At 49.3% G+C, this 16,966-nt stretch overlaps 1 protein-coding gene and 1 long non-coding RNA gene across 3 annotated transcripts in view; both read right to left on the reverse strand.

The window, feature by feature from the left end:
• Nucleotides 1–10,950, reverse strand: part of ARHGAP25 (Rho GTPase activating protein 25) — a 91,928-nt gene extending 80,978 nt beyond the window's left edge. The window contains exon 1 of one of the 2 annotated variants that reach the window (XM_008254309.5): nt 10,509–10,950. In XM_008254309.5, the coding sequence (XP_008252531.2) occupies nt 10,509–10,569 (61 nt within the window). In that variant the 5' untranslated portion in view covers nt 10,570–10,950. Of the gene's footprint in view, nt 1–10,226; nt 10,396–10,508 lie in introns of those variants that run through there. The other variant, XM_070069026.2, reaches the window with a different exon arrangement.
• Nucleotides 10,951–14,889: 3,939 nt separating this feature from the next.
• Nucleotides 14,890–16,328, reverse strand: LOC149128070 (uncharacterized). The gene is made up of 2 exons (XR_016229679.1): nt 16,206–16,328; nt 14,890–15,118 (listed from the first exon to the last, which is right to left on the reverse strand). It is a non-coding gene; the product is annotated as an uncharacterized LOC149128070 (long non-coding RNA).
• Nucleotides 16,329–16,966: the final 638 nt, after the last annotated feature.

Genomic DNA, 16,966 nt, shown 5'->3' on the forward strand with positions numbered 1-16,966 from the left:
AGAGGAGAAAACTGAGACACCAAGATGGGAAAGTGATTTGCACAAAATCAAAGAGGTGACGACAGGGCCGTCTCCAAAGTCCTCGCCGTCCAGCACGCCCGCTTTTCACACTCCGCTCTGGCTTCTTAGCCACGATGCTTTCTTTTTTCCTTTCCAGAAACACTTTTTACCCGGAACCTTACTTTTTATCTGCGAAGACAGAAGGGTGACTGCACTGTCAATCGATTTTATTGTCATGCTGGGCATGGCAGGCAGAAGAGTGAGATATGGTGACAATCTGGTGTTGGCCTGAGAACTGCTTACACGTAGAATCTTCTAGAGAGAAACAGACCAAGTCCTCCAGTGGAAATGCACCTGCGTTGTCTGCGGTGCTCTCTGCTGGCTCTCACCCAGCACAGCAGTCATGATTGGGGATGGAGTTGTTGTGGAAGGAGAGCTTAGACTTTGCCCAAAGCTTGCCCCTCACAGCTCTTTATGGGCTGTGACCCAAGCGGGACAGAGGAGACTAGTGTTACAGAACACACCTTGTGCCAGCTATTTAAATGTCACAATCCCAATTTTCTGGAGTCTTGTTTCCCTCACTGTCTCTTTAGGGGGTTATCAGAATTGAATCCGTTTTATCTTCTTACAGCCTGAGTCTAGACCAGCAAAAGTGTCCACTCAGCACGTGTCAATGAGCAAAGACAGATGAACAAAGTAGTACAGTTCCAAGGAAGAAGGAGAAATTGATCACACTTGGACAATACTCGAAGACTTCCTGAGAGTGGTGGCCATAGTAATGGGAGAGAGGAAGAGTTTGGGGAAAAAAGTCTATTGAATTGAATAGGAAACTTAGAGCGCAGCACGTGTGATTCTGGGAAGAAGTATCCTGCAGTATACTGACAGGTGTGGCGCCCAACCCTTCCAAGGAAAGTGTGAGCAAGAAGATTTCATAAAATCAGAGGGAGGAAACTAGCCTGTCAGCTTCATAGAGGCTGAGAATAGGGAAATGAACTTGGAAGGACTTTGGACAGTAGGAACTAAAAAGGAAGAACAAAATTCTCATTTTAAAAATGTTTTGCTGGGGCAGCATTGGAGATGGTGAAGCCGCCACCTGCAACACTGGCACCCCCTTGTTGCAGCGCCAGTTCAAGTCCTGGCTGCTCCACTGCCAGTCAAGCTCCCTGCTAACGTGCCTGGGAAGGCAGCGAGTGATGGCTCGAGTGCTTGTGCTCCCGCCACCCACGTGGGAGACCCAGATGGAATTCCTGGCTCCTGCTTTCAGCCTAGGCCAGCCTGGACTCTTGGGTCCATTTGGGGAGTAAACAGGTGGATAGAAGACAGCATTCTCTCGCTCTCACTCACCCTCTTTCTCTGTCCCTCCCCCTTTCTATCTGTCACTGTGCCTTTCAAAAAATAAACAAATAAATCTTTTTTAAAAAGATTTTATTTTAAAAAAGATTTGATTTTATTTTAAATTCAGAGTTACACAGGGAGAGAAGGAGAGGCAGGGAGAGAGAGAGAGAGAGAGAGAGAGAGAGGTCTTCCAACTGCTGGTTCACTCCCCAATCGACTGCAACGGCCAGAGCTGCGCTGATCCAAAGCCAGGAGCCAGGAGCCAGGAGCCCCCTCCAGGTCTCCCAACGTGGGTGCAGAGGCCCAAGGACTTGGGCCATCTTCTACTGCTTTCCCAAGCCATGGCAGAGAGCTGGATTGGAAGTGGAGCAGCTAGAACTTATGGAATGCCAGCACTGTAGGTAGCGGCTTTACCTGCTACACCACAGCGCCAGCCCCAAATAAATCTTTTTTATAAAGACTCTTCCAATAACTCAATTTTACACTGAATTATATAACCTCACAAGAAATTCAATTCAAGGAATATGTGGAGAGTGTATCACAATTACGGCATTTGTTTTCTCAAAACACCTGCTTTTCTCAGGCCTGCAGAGCTGATTCTAAGATGACTCTCTGGGTTGTCGCACTGAGATTCCCATAATCCAGGAGCCTCCCAAGGCCCAGGCAAATTGGGACAGCTGGTCACCCTGGGTGGGAGTGAGAGCATGGAATGCTCGCAGGATAGAAGATGGGTGTCAAATGGAAGATAAAGCAGATGGCTCTCTCCAGACAGGGCCCAGAGGGACTGGGCTGAGAGGACTGGAGGGGACAACTAAGTGTCTATTGTCATATAGCTCTGGGTTCTTTGCTCAGTAAATGCCTCACTCATTAGCAATGTGGGTTTCTGAGTTTTAAATGACCAGGTACATGGAATAAAACTCTCAATGACAGTGACAGAGAAAGAATGTGCTCGTGAGAACCACTGGGTAGAAAGAGCAAAAGTGAAGGGGAGAGAGCTGGGAGCCTTCCAATTGTATCTGAACACCAGTAGTAGGCCAGCTGCAGGACCTGTACAGCCCGTGGGAAAACCACTCAGCCGCCACTGTGAGCCCCAGTGCGCGGTCATAGGCAAGTCCATGCTGCACCCCATCGGGCCCACACAGAACAGTCATCGACCTCGCTGGAGTGGCCAGAGGAAGCCAGGACAGGGGGAGACGGTGAGCAGGTCTGGGGAAGGACCTTTCAAGCAGTGCACAAGCCAGAGGCACTGTCCCCCTACATGAGGTAAAGATTGATGGAACTGCGCCGTCTCATCAGCATGGAGCAGAGACGTCTCTACAGCAGGTGTTCTGCAGGAAACGTAGCAGAAGCTACTGTGCTCCTTACTGGTAAGTCACGACTCCAGCATTTTTCTGTTTGGGAAAGAACTGGCAAGAGCGAGCAAACAAAATAAAACCAGGAGAAGGAAATAAGACCAGCTGTGCCCATGCGGTTGATAAAATCCACATGATCACAGAGAGACTGAACACAGCAGCCTCTGGAGATATAAAGAACAAGAAACATGGCCCGCCCGGGCTGACACCCAGCAAGACAGAGCGTCAGCAGATGTTGGAAAGACCACGTGTCCCAAGCCAAGAAAGAAGGTGTAAAATGGACCGAGACAACTGCTGGCTGTAACCTTTACTAATGACATGATCAAAGGAGTGGAGCCACCTCGCAGAAATGCCCGTGCTGGGGATGACAATGACCATGACACCTCCGGAACACTCACTGTGTGCCAGCTATTATGCTAAAGGATTCTCATAGATCACCTGCGCTGAACCTCCTAACAACCGTGCCAGCAGGCATGATGGCAGCTGTGGATCCTGAGGGCCAAGGTCACAGAGCGGCGATCAGGGATAGTCCTGTTCCAACGCAGACCCTCTGACTCCATACTCGGCTTTCTGACACTACGCTGCAGCTGGCGCCACCCAATGCAGTTATTTTAGACTTTGTCAGAAAACTCTTTGTGTCAACTTTATAAAAATGAGTTTAAAATGTTAAAAATGATTCTGCATCAGACTCACACGCTGCACGCTTCCTCTTTCATTTTGAAACTCCCTACCCAGGAGGAAGCACACGAATGGCTCAGCAGCCACAAGTCAGGGTTCGGGTAAGAGAGGGTTGGCAGCTCCTTCTAGAATGAAGACCTGGGTGGGAGCACTTTGGGGGTGGGTGGGGAGAATGGGGAGGGAAGGAGAGAGTCAGTCCCAGGTCTGGTGACAGACACCTCGCAGCTCATGGAGAACATGTGCTGGCCACAAAGCTGAGACACTCCTTCTCCACCACGGAGGAGGCATGCTGTGGGGCTGCTCTCAACATGAGAGGCACAGCATGGGGAATGTCCCTACAGCACAGAGCGAGAGCCAGTGTCTCATGAATGAACGGATGAGTGGCTGAGCGGATGGATGAGAGGAAATGACTCACCTGGACCACAGTGTGTGCAGCTCCTGGGAGCAGATATGAGTGGCCATAGAATTGCGTTCTCATTTATGAACTAAAAGAATGGATCCTCAGCATTTTAATGATATTTGAATCTTCTTAGAACTATTGCAATGGGGGTGAATATTTGGTGCAGAGGTTAAGTCATCACCTGGGACACGTGCATCCCGTATCAGGGTGCCTGGGTTTAGATCTGGCTCCACTTCTGATTCTAGCTTCCTGCCAGTGCACATCCTGGGAGGCAGCAGGTGATGGCTCAAGCAGTTGGGTCCCTGCCACCCAAGTGGGAGATCTGGATTGAGTTCCTGGCTCTTGGCTTTAGCCTGGCCCAGCACTGGCTGGTCAAGCATTTGGGGAGTGAACCAGTAGAGTGGAGATTTCTCTCTCTCTCTCTCTCTCTCTCTCTCTCTCTCTCTCTCTCCTCTTCTCTCTCTCTGCCTCTACTTCTCAAAAAAATAAACAAAACTTTTAAAAAAAAATCAGTTGCAACCAAGCATTGTGACATCTCCCCGGGGTTCTCTTTTGCTATATGGCATATTCTTATACTCTCTTTTTAAAGGGAAGAATGAATGAGGTTTTTCAGGTTCAAATAGAAAGTCATATGCTAGGAATATACAAATTCTTATCAAAGACAAGCGATATAAGTATGCTAACCAGATGAGTGGAATCATCGTGATTGAGCTTGAGAGTGAGCTCAGCTTCCTGGCAGCCAAAGCGAAGAGGCAAACACAGTAAGTTGCCCTATTATCTTGTCACAAAGGAGGAAGCACAGCAGGCCCTCAAGGAAGACCCAATTGCTTCTGAGCACTGAGTTCTCAGGGACTCCTCGCGTGGTGTTATCCCTGGAATCAGTGGCATTTCCCATCCCTCGCTCTCCTGTTTCCAACATCATTAGGAGTACATTGCACTGGCAGTAAAGGTAAAACTGAAGGAGCAGCGTGAAAGCATAACTCCGCGAGCCCTACTCTGTGGGGGCCCCAAGACAACGTCATCCACGCCTGATATCAAGTTGGAAATGAGGTTGCCTATAAAGAAAGGAAGCAGATGTTTGCCAAGCGCTTACCACCTGCATGCAACACCTTCTTCCTGTCTGTGTTCGGTTTCCTAACCTTATTTGTACAAGTCGAGCAACGTGCCCTGGATTTACTGCCCTTAGCAGTGGGGTCCCAAGCCCACGTCCTCTTTTCTCTACCACATGTCCTCCGCCCCCGTGCCTGCCTGCCCTCCCACCGCCGTGGGAAAGAACCAATGAACAATGCAGCCCCTGGACAGGCTTCTCTTGCTGCCACTCTTTTCAGGCAATTTCTGGTTATTCTCTCCCACGAAGGCCTGGAGTGCTGGAGTCACATATTTTATTAAGAACACATCATTTTGTTCCAAACTCAAATGAGCAGTTGGGGCCAGAAGGATGAGTCAGATCATGCGAGTTCAGGGGCGCTCCTGGCTCTCCCGCCATTGGAAGCAGGTGGTCTCAGAGCTGTAAAAGTCTCTGTTTCAATGGCATGAGAGGGGATAATTATATTCCCTCTGCAGGGACTGGCAGGCGTGCACGCCCCGCCCCCGGACAGTGGAGACTACGCAAGGATGGCAGGTCTGGGACCCGCTGCGGAACGTACACAACTCTGTCTTGAAGGAGAATGGCTATGACAGGCACCCCCGTGCGGCTCCCACACGTTCTCATCAGGGGGCTCCCCCTCCCCGTCTTGGACCTGTTTCTTTGCACCTGCGCCTGCCTGCCTGTCAGCTCTGCCAGCAGGGGAGAGCACCGGCATCTCTCCGTGTGGCCGCCAGATCTGTGGGTCAGATCCTTTTTTTTTTTTTTTTTTTTTTTTGTAAAATTATTTTTAGGTTTTTCAAAACGGCTTTCAAAGATAAACTGGTAATGAGTGAAGCACAAAACCGGGAACGTCATCTCTTTTCTTTCTTTGTAACTTTCGTGTCTCAGTTCCCCCGGGGACTCTACAAGATTTGCTTGCCGCCGTCCTCTGCGATGGGCTGTCCCGTGTGCTTTCCCTGGCTCTCCTCAAGTGCTATTTGGTCTCCACTGCTGTGGCCACCGCTGGGCTTTGCTTCACTCCGCACACGCTGTCAGCCCTTGTGTCTCAATCCCTGTAATTAGTCAGCCCTGGGAACTCTCTCTTGCGAGGCTGAGGTTCTTTACTTTCAGGTTGCCTTGGATGAGAAGGAACCGTCGTCGTCCGCTTTCTCCTCTGTCAGTCCCAGGAACTTTCCAACACCTCCATGGTGGGCGCGCCTTGCTCCAAGGACCACACTCCAGCTGGGCAGAGTCTTCCCTGAGTTCTCTCATTGGATGTGTGTGAAGGGTGAGATGGAGACACAGCACCACCACGAACGCATAGTGCGTGGCTATGTCTATCCACATCAGGGCCATGGGACAGCTGGATCTAAACCTGTTTTTAGAGACACAAGCACCTAGTGCTTGCCTCCGCCCATCCCAGGGCACTTGGCACCCTTTCTAGCACAGTGCACAGAGTATAAGTCAGCCGGTTCTAATACTGCAGCGGGCATTTTGTACATGAGTGGGGATAAAGCCAGGTCTGTCTTTCCTTTACCACTCATTCTGCTCCTGCTGCTGGAGGAGCCATGCACCTGCGGGAGGGAGGGAACTTGATAACGACACAGAGACAGACATTTGTATGTTAGCAAGGAATCATGGTATAAGCTCAGCATGCGTACAGGTGTGATCCTGGAAGGAGCACCTGCTGGTGTCACTGTTCTCAGCCTAAGGAAGGCAAGTGCCTATCCTTGACTCTGCCTGCGTGTGCTGGCTCCTTTATCCGTCAGGAACTGGGAGCCAATCAGGGAGCACAAGGCTTTGGCCACAGCAAATACACTGCCCTTGCTCCAGAACTCAGGCTGGTCAGGATTAGCAAGTGGAGAGTTTGGCAGTGAATTGTAGAGACAGCTGAACATCAAACAAGCATAGGCGACCTCACTATGGGCTGTGTGGTTTCGAGATTCCCAACCTGGGGCGCCAGCATTTCAGTGTTCAGAAATGCTAAAGAAGGCTGGCCTGGTCACTGTGGAGCCATGTAGCTCCTTCAGGATAACCTTGTGTCTGGACTTAGACCCAGAGGGCTGGCACAGAGCAGATGTGGCTACGGGCTTGTTAGGAACTTTGCATTCAGATGAGGGCTTTGGAGCTGCCTGCTAGATCTCCAAAGAACCTGTGCCTTCTGTGTATCTATATATCTGTATAAAACCATATTTTCAAATCTGATTTCTTTTCACAAGAATAGTAACCTACATAAAGCTTTACGGTTTTATAAATTGGCCTACTTATGAAAGTGTCAAGTAACACATGTTTACATTCCTTTTACTTTGATTTTCCAAACAGCAGAACTAGATCCCATATCAGACAAATAATTAATAGGTTAGTATCCAATGGAAATAAAGAGGGGCAGTTTTCTCCACTAATGGCATTATTAACTATACTATTTAGAGACTACAATGAATGAATTTTAGTTTCTCATAAGTTTTTTATTCAATATTAAATTTCAAGGAGAATAACTTGAAAACAACCACTCTTCCCTAATTACTTTCATTATGTCTCTCAGAAACATATACCCATTGAGTCCTCTTATCCTCTAGTTTGGTTTAGTGGAGCTAAGAAAAAAAAACACTGGATATAATATGAGTGGTTCAGTAATCGACCATCAGAATATCCCCAGCTAAGACACAGAGTAGAGAGGGCTTTCCCTGCATGGTGTATGCCCCCTCAGTGCCAGGGTGCCCCTACCTGCCAGGCACAGGTGTGCCAGGCCCTTGAGAGCCAAGCAAGGGAGGACGCTGTGCCCAGAACCTCCCCTCCAGTGACGGGGATGCAGGCGAGAAGCCAGACATATGAAAGAGTGAAATGACTGAGTGGGAGGCTGTCACAGTTCTACCTGCTGGACTGGAATCCAGGATGGCAAAGGGTTAAAGGAAGAAACACACGCTCTGGACTCCCTTGAAAGTCAAGGCCTCTTGCTCCACGTCTCCCTTCTGCCTCCACGCGTGGCTGTCCACCAGGACCAGCAGGACAGATGCCCGATGATGTGCACCACATCCTCTCTTCACTGCCTCAAGAGATGCCAGGCCCAGGTGGTGGTCTTGGGGAAGTCCTGCCCCCCACCCCCTGGGCCCCCCAGGTCTCTGAGGTGGAAGTACAGTGGAGAGTCCCTACCCCACTCTCAATGACTTTCACTTTCACTCAAGCCCTGGCTCAGCACTCGCAGGTCTAGGGGAGGAGCTGACCAGGAAAGAGTAGGGCCCCTTCCTGTGCCACACAGTAGGTCAATATCTTTTATTTCCCCAGCAGGTGCTCTTCCTAAAGTTCTTCCCAAGCTACTGCCTCTCTCTGAAGTCAAACAAGAGGTCTTCAAAGAGTTCACAGAAAATGCATATTATGAATTTTTTATGCATGGATTTCAAATAGCTTTGCACCAAAATTAAATTATACTTTAATTCTGTTTCCTATGAACTTTTCCAAGTGCCCTCCTGTCTTACAAAAGCCTCTTGAACATTGAACTGGAAGGTGAATCCTGGACTATTCTTTGGGTGGCCTTACAAATGTGTTCCCTAAGTGACCATCCGTTCCAGGTCCCAGTGATTCTCCACCAGGAAGACATCTTCCCTCTGTCCCCCACCTCCTGGGAACAATTGGCAATGTCTGGAGGTGTCTGTGGTTATCACAAGTGGTGGTGATAGCGGGGGTGCTGTCATCATCTGGTAGGTAGAGCCCACAGATGCTGCCAAACATCCTGTAATGCAGAGGACACCTCCATACCAAAGAACTAGCCAGCCCCCAAATGTCCTTAATGTCCAAGTTGTGAACCCTGACCCACCCCTCACTACCCACACAAGAGGGCTTGAGGTGAGCTCCTCTGATATATGTTCCTACAGGGGCACTTGGTCACAGGATGCTGGAGAAGAGGCCAGGAGTCCTGTGACTGAGTCAGTGGCTCTCTCCCCTCAGAGGACTCAGCTCATAACCCAAATTCTAGGTTATGTGACACTCACAGAAATGCACTCTACTGCATTCCAGTTCCTCAGGGCAGCTGACTTGCAGATGGCATGGATAATGACAAAGTTTCCTCTGTGTTTCATTGACCTTATTTTTTTTCTTTAAGTAATACTAAATGATGGCATCTACTTGTAGCCAAACATTCACTAAATCAGCAAAGATTTATTGTGTGCCCAGCAGGTCGAGTCACTGGGCTCTGTGCTTGATGGATGGTGAATCTGAGGCTAGTGCAATTAGGCGGCGGCCCCGGCAGCCGGAGTCCTGCACCAGGTGGGGAGGGAGGAGTGGGTGCTTATTAAGGCAGAATCCTATCTCCCTCCAGACATTCTGATTTCCTAAGTGAGGATGGGGCTGAGGAATCTGTAGTTTTAGCCAGAGACTCAAGGCGACTCACTCAGGCCATCCATGGGACCACACTTTAAGAAACGATAGTAGAAATCCTGAAATCCTACCAATCCCAGGTCTAAAATCTACCATGGTAATTTCCTGAGCCCCTGGAAGAATATGATTTAACTATAGAACTTTTATGGCATGGAGTGAGCATTAGACAAGCCCATTTGTTTCGGTGGTAGTCAGGAGAAGAGTCCCTTGTATGTGAGAGAGGTGTGAACGCTCATCTCTGCACCCAGCGTACAGCGAGTACAGATCACTAATCTTCCCTGGTTACCAAATGAATGACTCCCCTGATTACTGTTTTCTTTCAAACCCTCGCTCAAACAGCTGTCATAAGCACTCCTTGTTGGTGACTTCTCAATGGATCTCTCTTTAGTAGCACAGAGATCACCATCAGAGGTCCAAATCTAAACCTTGTTTCAGGCGAAACTCTCCAAAGCTATTAGAAACACCAGAACACTCACTTATGGCTAATATCAAGGACGTCATCTCACTACACAGGTGAGACACATAGAAAACATAGGCGGTCACTTTCAGCCCAATTACTCGACGCCAAATTTCTGTGCTCAATTTAGTAATAGAAGAAATCAACAAAAAGAACCTTATGATAATCATGAAATAGCAGATTAAATTGAATGTATCATCATGCTCACTGGAGGAGAGACATACGGATTAAAGGCCAGAATATCTCAGAAAATGTGCCAACATCTCCTAACATGACTAATTATAAATATATCTCATTTTCAACTCATTCTGCTCCTTTATACTTGTCTTTATCATACTTTCACATGTCTCTGTGTTTCTGTTTTGTCCTTGCTGTGCACTTTTTGCTGTGGATAACCCCACCAATACCCACTGAGCTCACAAAATTGGACCCCATTGACTTTACTCCCAGATCAAGTGCTGCCAAAGACTCCAGTCTTTGTGTTGCTATTGAAACCAGGCAAAATACAAATGAATTTCCAAATAGGATGGAAATGGTGCTTCCATAATCTATAGAGGAAAAACTCACAGTTTTGTGTGTGGTCTGTAGCCTTCAACCATGCACAGTAACCCAGGTCCCACACTCCAAAGAACTCCATGTCCCTGGCACCATCAGATGAAAGAAAAGGCCCTCCAGCACTTTGGAACTTTGAATCTACCTATCAATTCAAATGCAAATCTTCCCCCCTCCAAACTCCAGTCTGCTGATTTGCTGTCAGATGCATTTTTGAGTAGACCCTGCTCCCCGCACAGCCGCATGCAAATGGTGGGTGCTCAAGTATAAGAGGCGACAGAAAGACTGGGACCATACCTATTTTTGCAGCCTCCACCTTCAGGTTGAAATCCCAGTTCCTGGGCAGCTTTAAGGACATCTTGCTCCGGGTTTGGAGGAACAACTTGGGGAGCCGCGCGTCCGTCCTGATCGGCTCCGGTCTCGCCTGTCCGCTCTTCCCCTCTGGTTGTGAATGCTTTCTCCCACTTCGGATTCCTTCACAGCGATCTTAGGTTTGAGGTTGACTTGCCAACGTGCCTCCTCTTCCTCTCAGATGAGAGGTCCATCCATCTGTCGCTCGTAGACGGCACCCAAGGGCCCACTGTCCCGCAGGGCTGGTGCCTGGCTCCTCCGGCTTTCAGTTTTACCAGAAATTTCCCAGTTGACCTCTCTTTGTGCTGCGTCATGGGAAGCAAAGCTCTTGTTCAAAAGAATCTCAGGCCTCACCAAGGCAAGGTCCTGATAAACAACTGCCGCCTCTGGGCTTTTTTTTTTTTTTTAAACTGTCTGCTTCCTTGCATTTGAGGAAGTGGGTGGCTGTTCAGTGTAATGATGCGTTATGAGCACTCTTCGTTGAGAAAATGGTTTTTGGAAACGTTTGTAAAACTAGAGTGAATAGTTTGGGGATTAAAAGAAAACAAGTCCAAGACCCCTACCATATACCTCTACTTTAAGCTCTCCTGCTCCTCCCCGGATGAATCAAAGATCCAAAAATGATCACGAAGATAAGCATAACGCCCCACCCCCACCACCAAATTAACTCCTTTTAAATTCCTGCTGCTCTGGCCGGTGCCTCGGCTCACTAGGCTAATCCTCCGCCTTGCGGCGCCGGCACACCGGGTTCTAGTCCCGGTTGGGGCGCTGGATTCTGTCCCAGTTGCCCCTCTTCCAGGCCAGCTCTCTGCTGTGGCCTGGGAGTGCAGTGGAGGATGGCCCAAGTGCTTGGGCCCTGCACCCCATGGGAGACCAGGAGAAGCACCTGGCTCCTGCCTTCAGATCAGCGCGGTGCGCTGGCCGCAGTGCACCGGCTGCGGCGGCCATTGGAGGGTGAACCAATGGCAAAGGAAGACCTTCCTCTCTGTTTCTCTCTCTCACTGTCCACTCTGCCTGTCAAAAAAAAAAAAAAAAAAATTCCTGCTGCTCTAAGGACACATAGTAAGCACTCCACCTGCCCAGGACAAAGGTTCCCAGTGATCCCAGCTGATGCAGGGAGGCTTTGGATGCCTTTAGCTATAAGTCCACGTTCACTGGCCAGACCCCTTCAAAGGCCAGCATGGTTCTTTCTTTATCATTGTGGACACCATGTGAGCTTCAGCATCCCACGACATGAGTTCAAAACTCAGTTCTTCCACTTTCTAGCTCTGCAACCTTTTAAAAGTGACTCTTACTTACCTATTTATTTGTTTGAAAGGCAAAGAGACAGAGAGATGGCGATCTCTCATCTTCCAGTTCATTCTCCAAATGCCTACAACAGTCAGGCAGAAGCCAGGAGGAGCTGGGAATTCAATCCAGGCCTCCCACATGGTGGCAGGGCCCTCAGTCCTTGCACTGTCACTGAGTGCCGTCCAGGGTACGTATTAGCAGGAAGCTGGACTCAGGAGCTCGGACTTGAATCCAGGCACTCCAGTGTGGGATGTCGGCATCCCACGCAGTGTCTTTACTGTTGCACCAAATGCCTGCTCCTGGCTCTGTAACTTTTTTTTTTTTTTTAATCTTTTATTTAATGAATATAGATTTCCAAAGTACGACTCATGTGTTACAATGGCTTCCCCCCCATACCGTCCCTCCCACCCACAACCCTCCCCTTTCCCACTCCCTCTCCCCTTCCATTCACATCAAGATTCATTTTCGATTATCTTAATATACAGAAGATCAGCTTAGTATACCTTAAGTAAGGATTTCAACAGTTTGCTCCCACACAGAAACATAAAGTGAAAAATAATAGATGATTTTTTTTAAATGATGATGAAATCAGATCAGACCTATTGTCATGTTTAATCCCAGTGAGAGTCAAGTTGGGAATTGATAATTTCTTTCTTTTTTTTTTTTTTTTAACAGAAGATCAGTTTAGTGTACATTAAGTAAAGATTTCAGTCGTTTGCACCCCCATAGAAACACAAAGTGAAATATACTGTTTGAGTACTCGTTATAGCATTAAGCCTCAGTGTACAGCACGTTAAGGACAGAGATCCTACATGAGGAGTAAGTGCACAGTGACTCCTGTTGTTGACTTTACCAATTGACACTCCTGTTTATGGCATCAGTAATCTCCCTATGCACCAGTTATGAGTTTCCAAGGCTATGGAAGCCCCTTGAGTTCTCCGACTCTTATCTTGTTTAGACACGGTCATAGTCAAAGTGGAGGTTCTCTCCTCCCTTCAGAGAAAGGCACCTCCCTCTTTGAAGACCTGTTCTTTCCACTGGGATCTCACTCACAGAGATCTTTTTGCCAGAGTGTCTTGGCTTTCCATGCCTGAAATACTCTCATGGGCTTTTCAGCCAGATCCGAGTGCCTTTAGGGCTGATTCTGCTGGCTCTGTAACTTTTAACGAGCAACTGAATCTCTCTGGGCCTCAGCATCCTCAATAGGAAAAAGGAGGCTGACAGTAACCCCGCCTGCGCACAGCACTGCAGAGGCGTCGAGCACAGAGCTTGCCACACAGTGGTTGTCCCACAGGCATCAGTTCAGCCCCTGTGCTGTTTAGCTCGGTTCTAGGACGGGCTTTCCTACGTTTAATGGAGTCTGCCAGGCCTAGGAGTTTAGTGTTTGGGCCCTGGCAACAGATTACCTGTGTTCAAATGCTGGCTCGAACAGTTTCTGGCTTTGTGAGTTTGGACAGGTCTCTTGACCACACTCTCAACAGCAATTTCCTCAACTGTAAGCGAGGCATATGGGGCCCACCTGTCATGACTGTTACGAGGTCTTATTAGCTAGGAGGTACAAAATACTCAGAACAGTGATGCCAGCCAGCCCCCAGGCCACACATCCTGGGCCCATTCAGTCTTCACCCGTCCGGGATGAGCAGCTGCTGCTTTCTCCGCTGATGGCCTTGCTCCCTGTTTCACTGAGAAAGAACTGGAAGAGAATGCCGTCAAGACCCCTCACCCTGCCACACAAAGAGGTGTCCACACAGCTGCCTGTGAGCTCTGCGCTCCACATGTTCCCTATCTCAGGCCGTCACGCCACCTTCTCTACTGTGTCAGCACTTCCTTCTCTCTCCTGGACTTTCTTTCTTTCTTTCTTTTTTTTTTTTTTTTTTTTTTTTTTTTTTTGACAGGCAGAGTGGACAGTGAGAGAGAGAGACAGAGAGAAAGGTCTTCCTTTGCCATTGGTTCACCCTTCAATGGCCGCCGCAGCGCGCCGCGGCCAGCGCACCGCGCTGATCCAATGGCAGGAGCCAGGTGCTTCTCCTGGTCTCCCATGGGGTGCAGGGCCCAAGCACTTGGGCCATCCTCCACTGCACTCCCAGGCCACAGCAGAGAGCTGGCCTGGAAGAGGGGCAATCGGGACAGAATCCAGCACCCCGACCAGGACTAGAACCCGGTGTGCCGGCGCTGTAAGGTGGAGGATTAGCCTAGTGAGCCGCGGCGCCAGCCTCTCCTGGACTTTCTCACTGTGTTCAACTTACCACTGATTACCCCATCTTTTAACAAATCTCTGGATGTCACACCCCCTCAGCCACAGTCCCGTCTCTCCTTGCTTTGTGAGCTAAAGCTTTGGTAGACATTGTCTGCAGAAGTTTCTCCTTCGTCCCTCCTGAATCCACCCCCCATCAATGTTTTTGTCCCTAAAATTCCACAGAATGTGTTCTTGTCAACCACACTGACAACTTCCCTGTCACTAAATCCACAGGCCGATGCTCCTTCCAAATCCCACCGATTTACCAGCAAGACTGGACACATTCCATTGCTTTCTCCAACTCTGAGCCCTCTCCCCATGTGGTTCCCAGAACCTAGGCCAGGTCTGCTTGTCTTGCTGACTCTACCTCTGGTTCCTCACTGATTTCCCCTCATCTCTGACCTCTAAGGAAATCAAGCCTAACCAGTGGGCTTTTTCCCGTCTGCACTCATACCTTGCTGAGCTAGACTGGCTCAAGACTAGATGCCATTATTTACGGATGACGACAAGTGATATTTCCAGCCTAGGCTGTACAGCCCCCACCCCTGACCCACCCCACACTTGCATCTCTGTTTAGGTCTCTAATAGTCATCCCAAACCAAAGATGTCCAAGGCTTCTATTCCGGGGATCAGGCTGAAGGAGCAGTGGTGACCGGGGTGTATTCTCATCAAGCATGACAGAAGCTTTAAGAAGGAAGAACCACAAAAGTGTACTGAAAGTTACTGCTCGCATTCCATTGGCTTAGCCCAAAGCCTGTGAGACAGGAAGTACACACAGCCCCTGGAGGAAGGGAAAAGCACTTTTTTTTTTTTTCAAAGATTGATTTTATTTATTTGAAAGACAGAGTTACAGAGAGAGGTAGAGACAGAGAGAGAGAGGTCTTCCATCCGCTGGTTCACTCCCCAGATGGCTGCAACGGCCAGAGCTGTACTGATCCGAAGTCAGGATCCAGGAGCTTCTTCCAGGATCTCCCACGTGTGTGCAGTTCTTGGGCCATCTTCCACTGTTTTCCCAGGCCACAGCAGAGAGCTGGATCAGAAGAAGAGCAGCCGGGACTAGAACCGGCGACCACATGGGATGCTGGTGCTGCAGGCCAGGGCTTTAACCCACTGTGCCACAGCGCGGGCCCCAGCACTGTCTGCTGGTCAGGACTCCAGTCCTCCTCCCTCCCCAGCTTGCCCAGCTGTCCTCCAGCTCCCCAGCAGCGCTGGACTCCTCTGAACCTTGGCTCAGCCATCGGTAGACTCTGCGTGATCTCCTGTCCAACCCCAAGCCGGCTGCTCTCTCCCTTGTCCTAAATGAGGGGGCAGTCATCCTGGGCCCTACCCCCACTCACAGGGAACTTGCCACCTCCCAGAGTTTCAGTCCTGAGATCCTTAATTCAGAAACTCTGAGAATATTTTGGGTTTTTATTATTGTATTATTTTAAATGTTGGATTAGTGTGTAATATTTAGACATTTTTATAGGGTACAAGTCTAATATGCCAACACATATATACAACTTAAATCAATCATATCAGACAATTAGCCTTTCCATTTCCTTACCTTTTCTTTGTGTATCGTGCCCACCAGCTCTTCCTTCTTTATAGAAGATACAGTGCATTATGGTGACCCAGAGTCACCCCTGTGTGTATAGAACACCAGACCCCCTCGCCTCCCTCTGACAGCACTTGAGAATTCACTGCCCAACTCCTCTTGGCCTCTCCTCCACCCTTCCCAGCCTCCAGTAACCCAGTTACGTTCAGCTCAACTATATATTTTTTGGAATTTCTGAAAATATTTTGAGGGTGGCTTTTAGAAACGCACAGGGAACTTCCTTTGCTGTGTAGGGTAGGTCCCTGTGAGTCTTGGAAAAACTCATGACCTGTGGGGGAAGTTGGTCGTGCACACTCAGGCAGTCAGAGGAAAGGCAGCCTTGCAAAGACGCGGTGCAGCTGGGGTCCCTGCATCCCTCGGCAGAGCCCCCTCTGGGTCAGTCAGCTGTGTGTGTGTGGGGAGGGGGGCTGTAATGTTGCACCCTCCCTCTCTGGCCTTCATAGAATGAAGAATACGATGTCTTTACTGGTCCCAAAGTTTGAATAACCACCCACAATAGCCAAAGCAAAAATCCATTTACCTGTTCCTTATTGCATGCTAACCATTTATGGAGGGCTGAATGTCAGCTGGACCTTGGAAGAATGTTCATGAACAAACAGACTGAGCGTGTCCCTCCCCCTTCCCTTCAGGCACTAACAGTCTGTGGCGGGAGAGGAACAATTGAGTGTGCAGTTAAACATGACATAAGAAAGGCTTTGTTGGGGAAGTGTGGGGAACGGTGAGGGTTTGTGGGGGAGGAGCCTGAAATTGGGGCTTGGAGAGTGAGCGAAGGCTTCCTGGAAGAAGTGCCTTTATTAAACTAAAGTTTGGTGCAAGAGCTGAGGAGACCAAAATGTTCCAAACAAGGCAAATGGCTTGCAGGAGGCACGTGGGCAAGCAAGATGCCTTCAGGAAGGCTGAAAGCATGGGATGGAGGTGAGGGGCCAGGCGCATATGGGCTGCAGCCTGCAGGCCACAGAGAGCCTTGGTAAAGAGTGTGGACTTTGCCCTGGAGCAAATAGAGGCCTCAGAGGAGTTTCTATTAGGGTGGGGAGAGAGGGCTGCTGTAGGCATTCAGGTGAGAGGGAGCCAAGAGAGGAAGAAGGAGAGATGCGCAGAGGGGAGAGGGAGAGAGGGGGAGAGGGAGAGGGCAGCCGCAGGGGCAGGGAAGAAAGGAGTCCTTTGGGTGGTGAATTTATAGCCTTGGGGGAGTTCTTACGGGAGGGGGAGGACAGAGACACCTGAGCGTCTGACGCCACTTCTGGGTGGAGCTTCTGATCAGAGAGAGGGGCGAGAAGTCGG

The sequence above is a fragment of the Oryctolagus cuniculus genome, chromosome 2 (assembly GCF_051225735.1).
Source record: "Oryctolagus cuniculus isolate XC-2025 breed Fujian yellow rabbit chromosome 2, ASM5122573v1, whole genome shotgun sequence".
NCBI lineage: Eukaryota > Metazoa > Chordata > Mammalia > Lagomorpha > Leporidae > Oryctolagus > Oryctolagus cuniculus.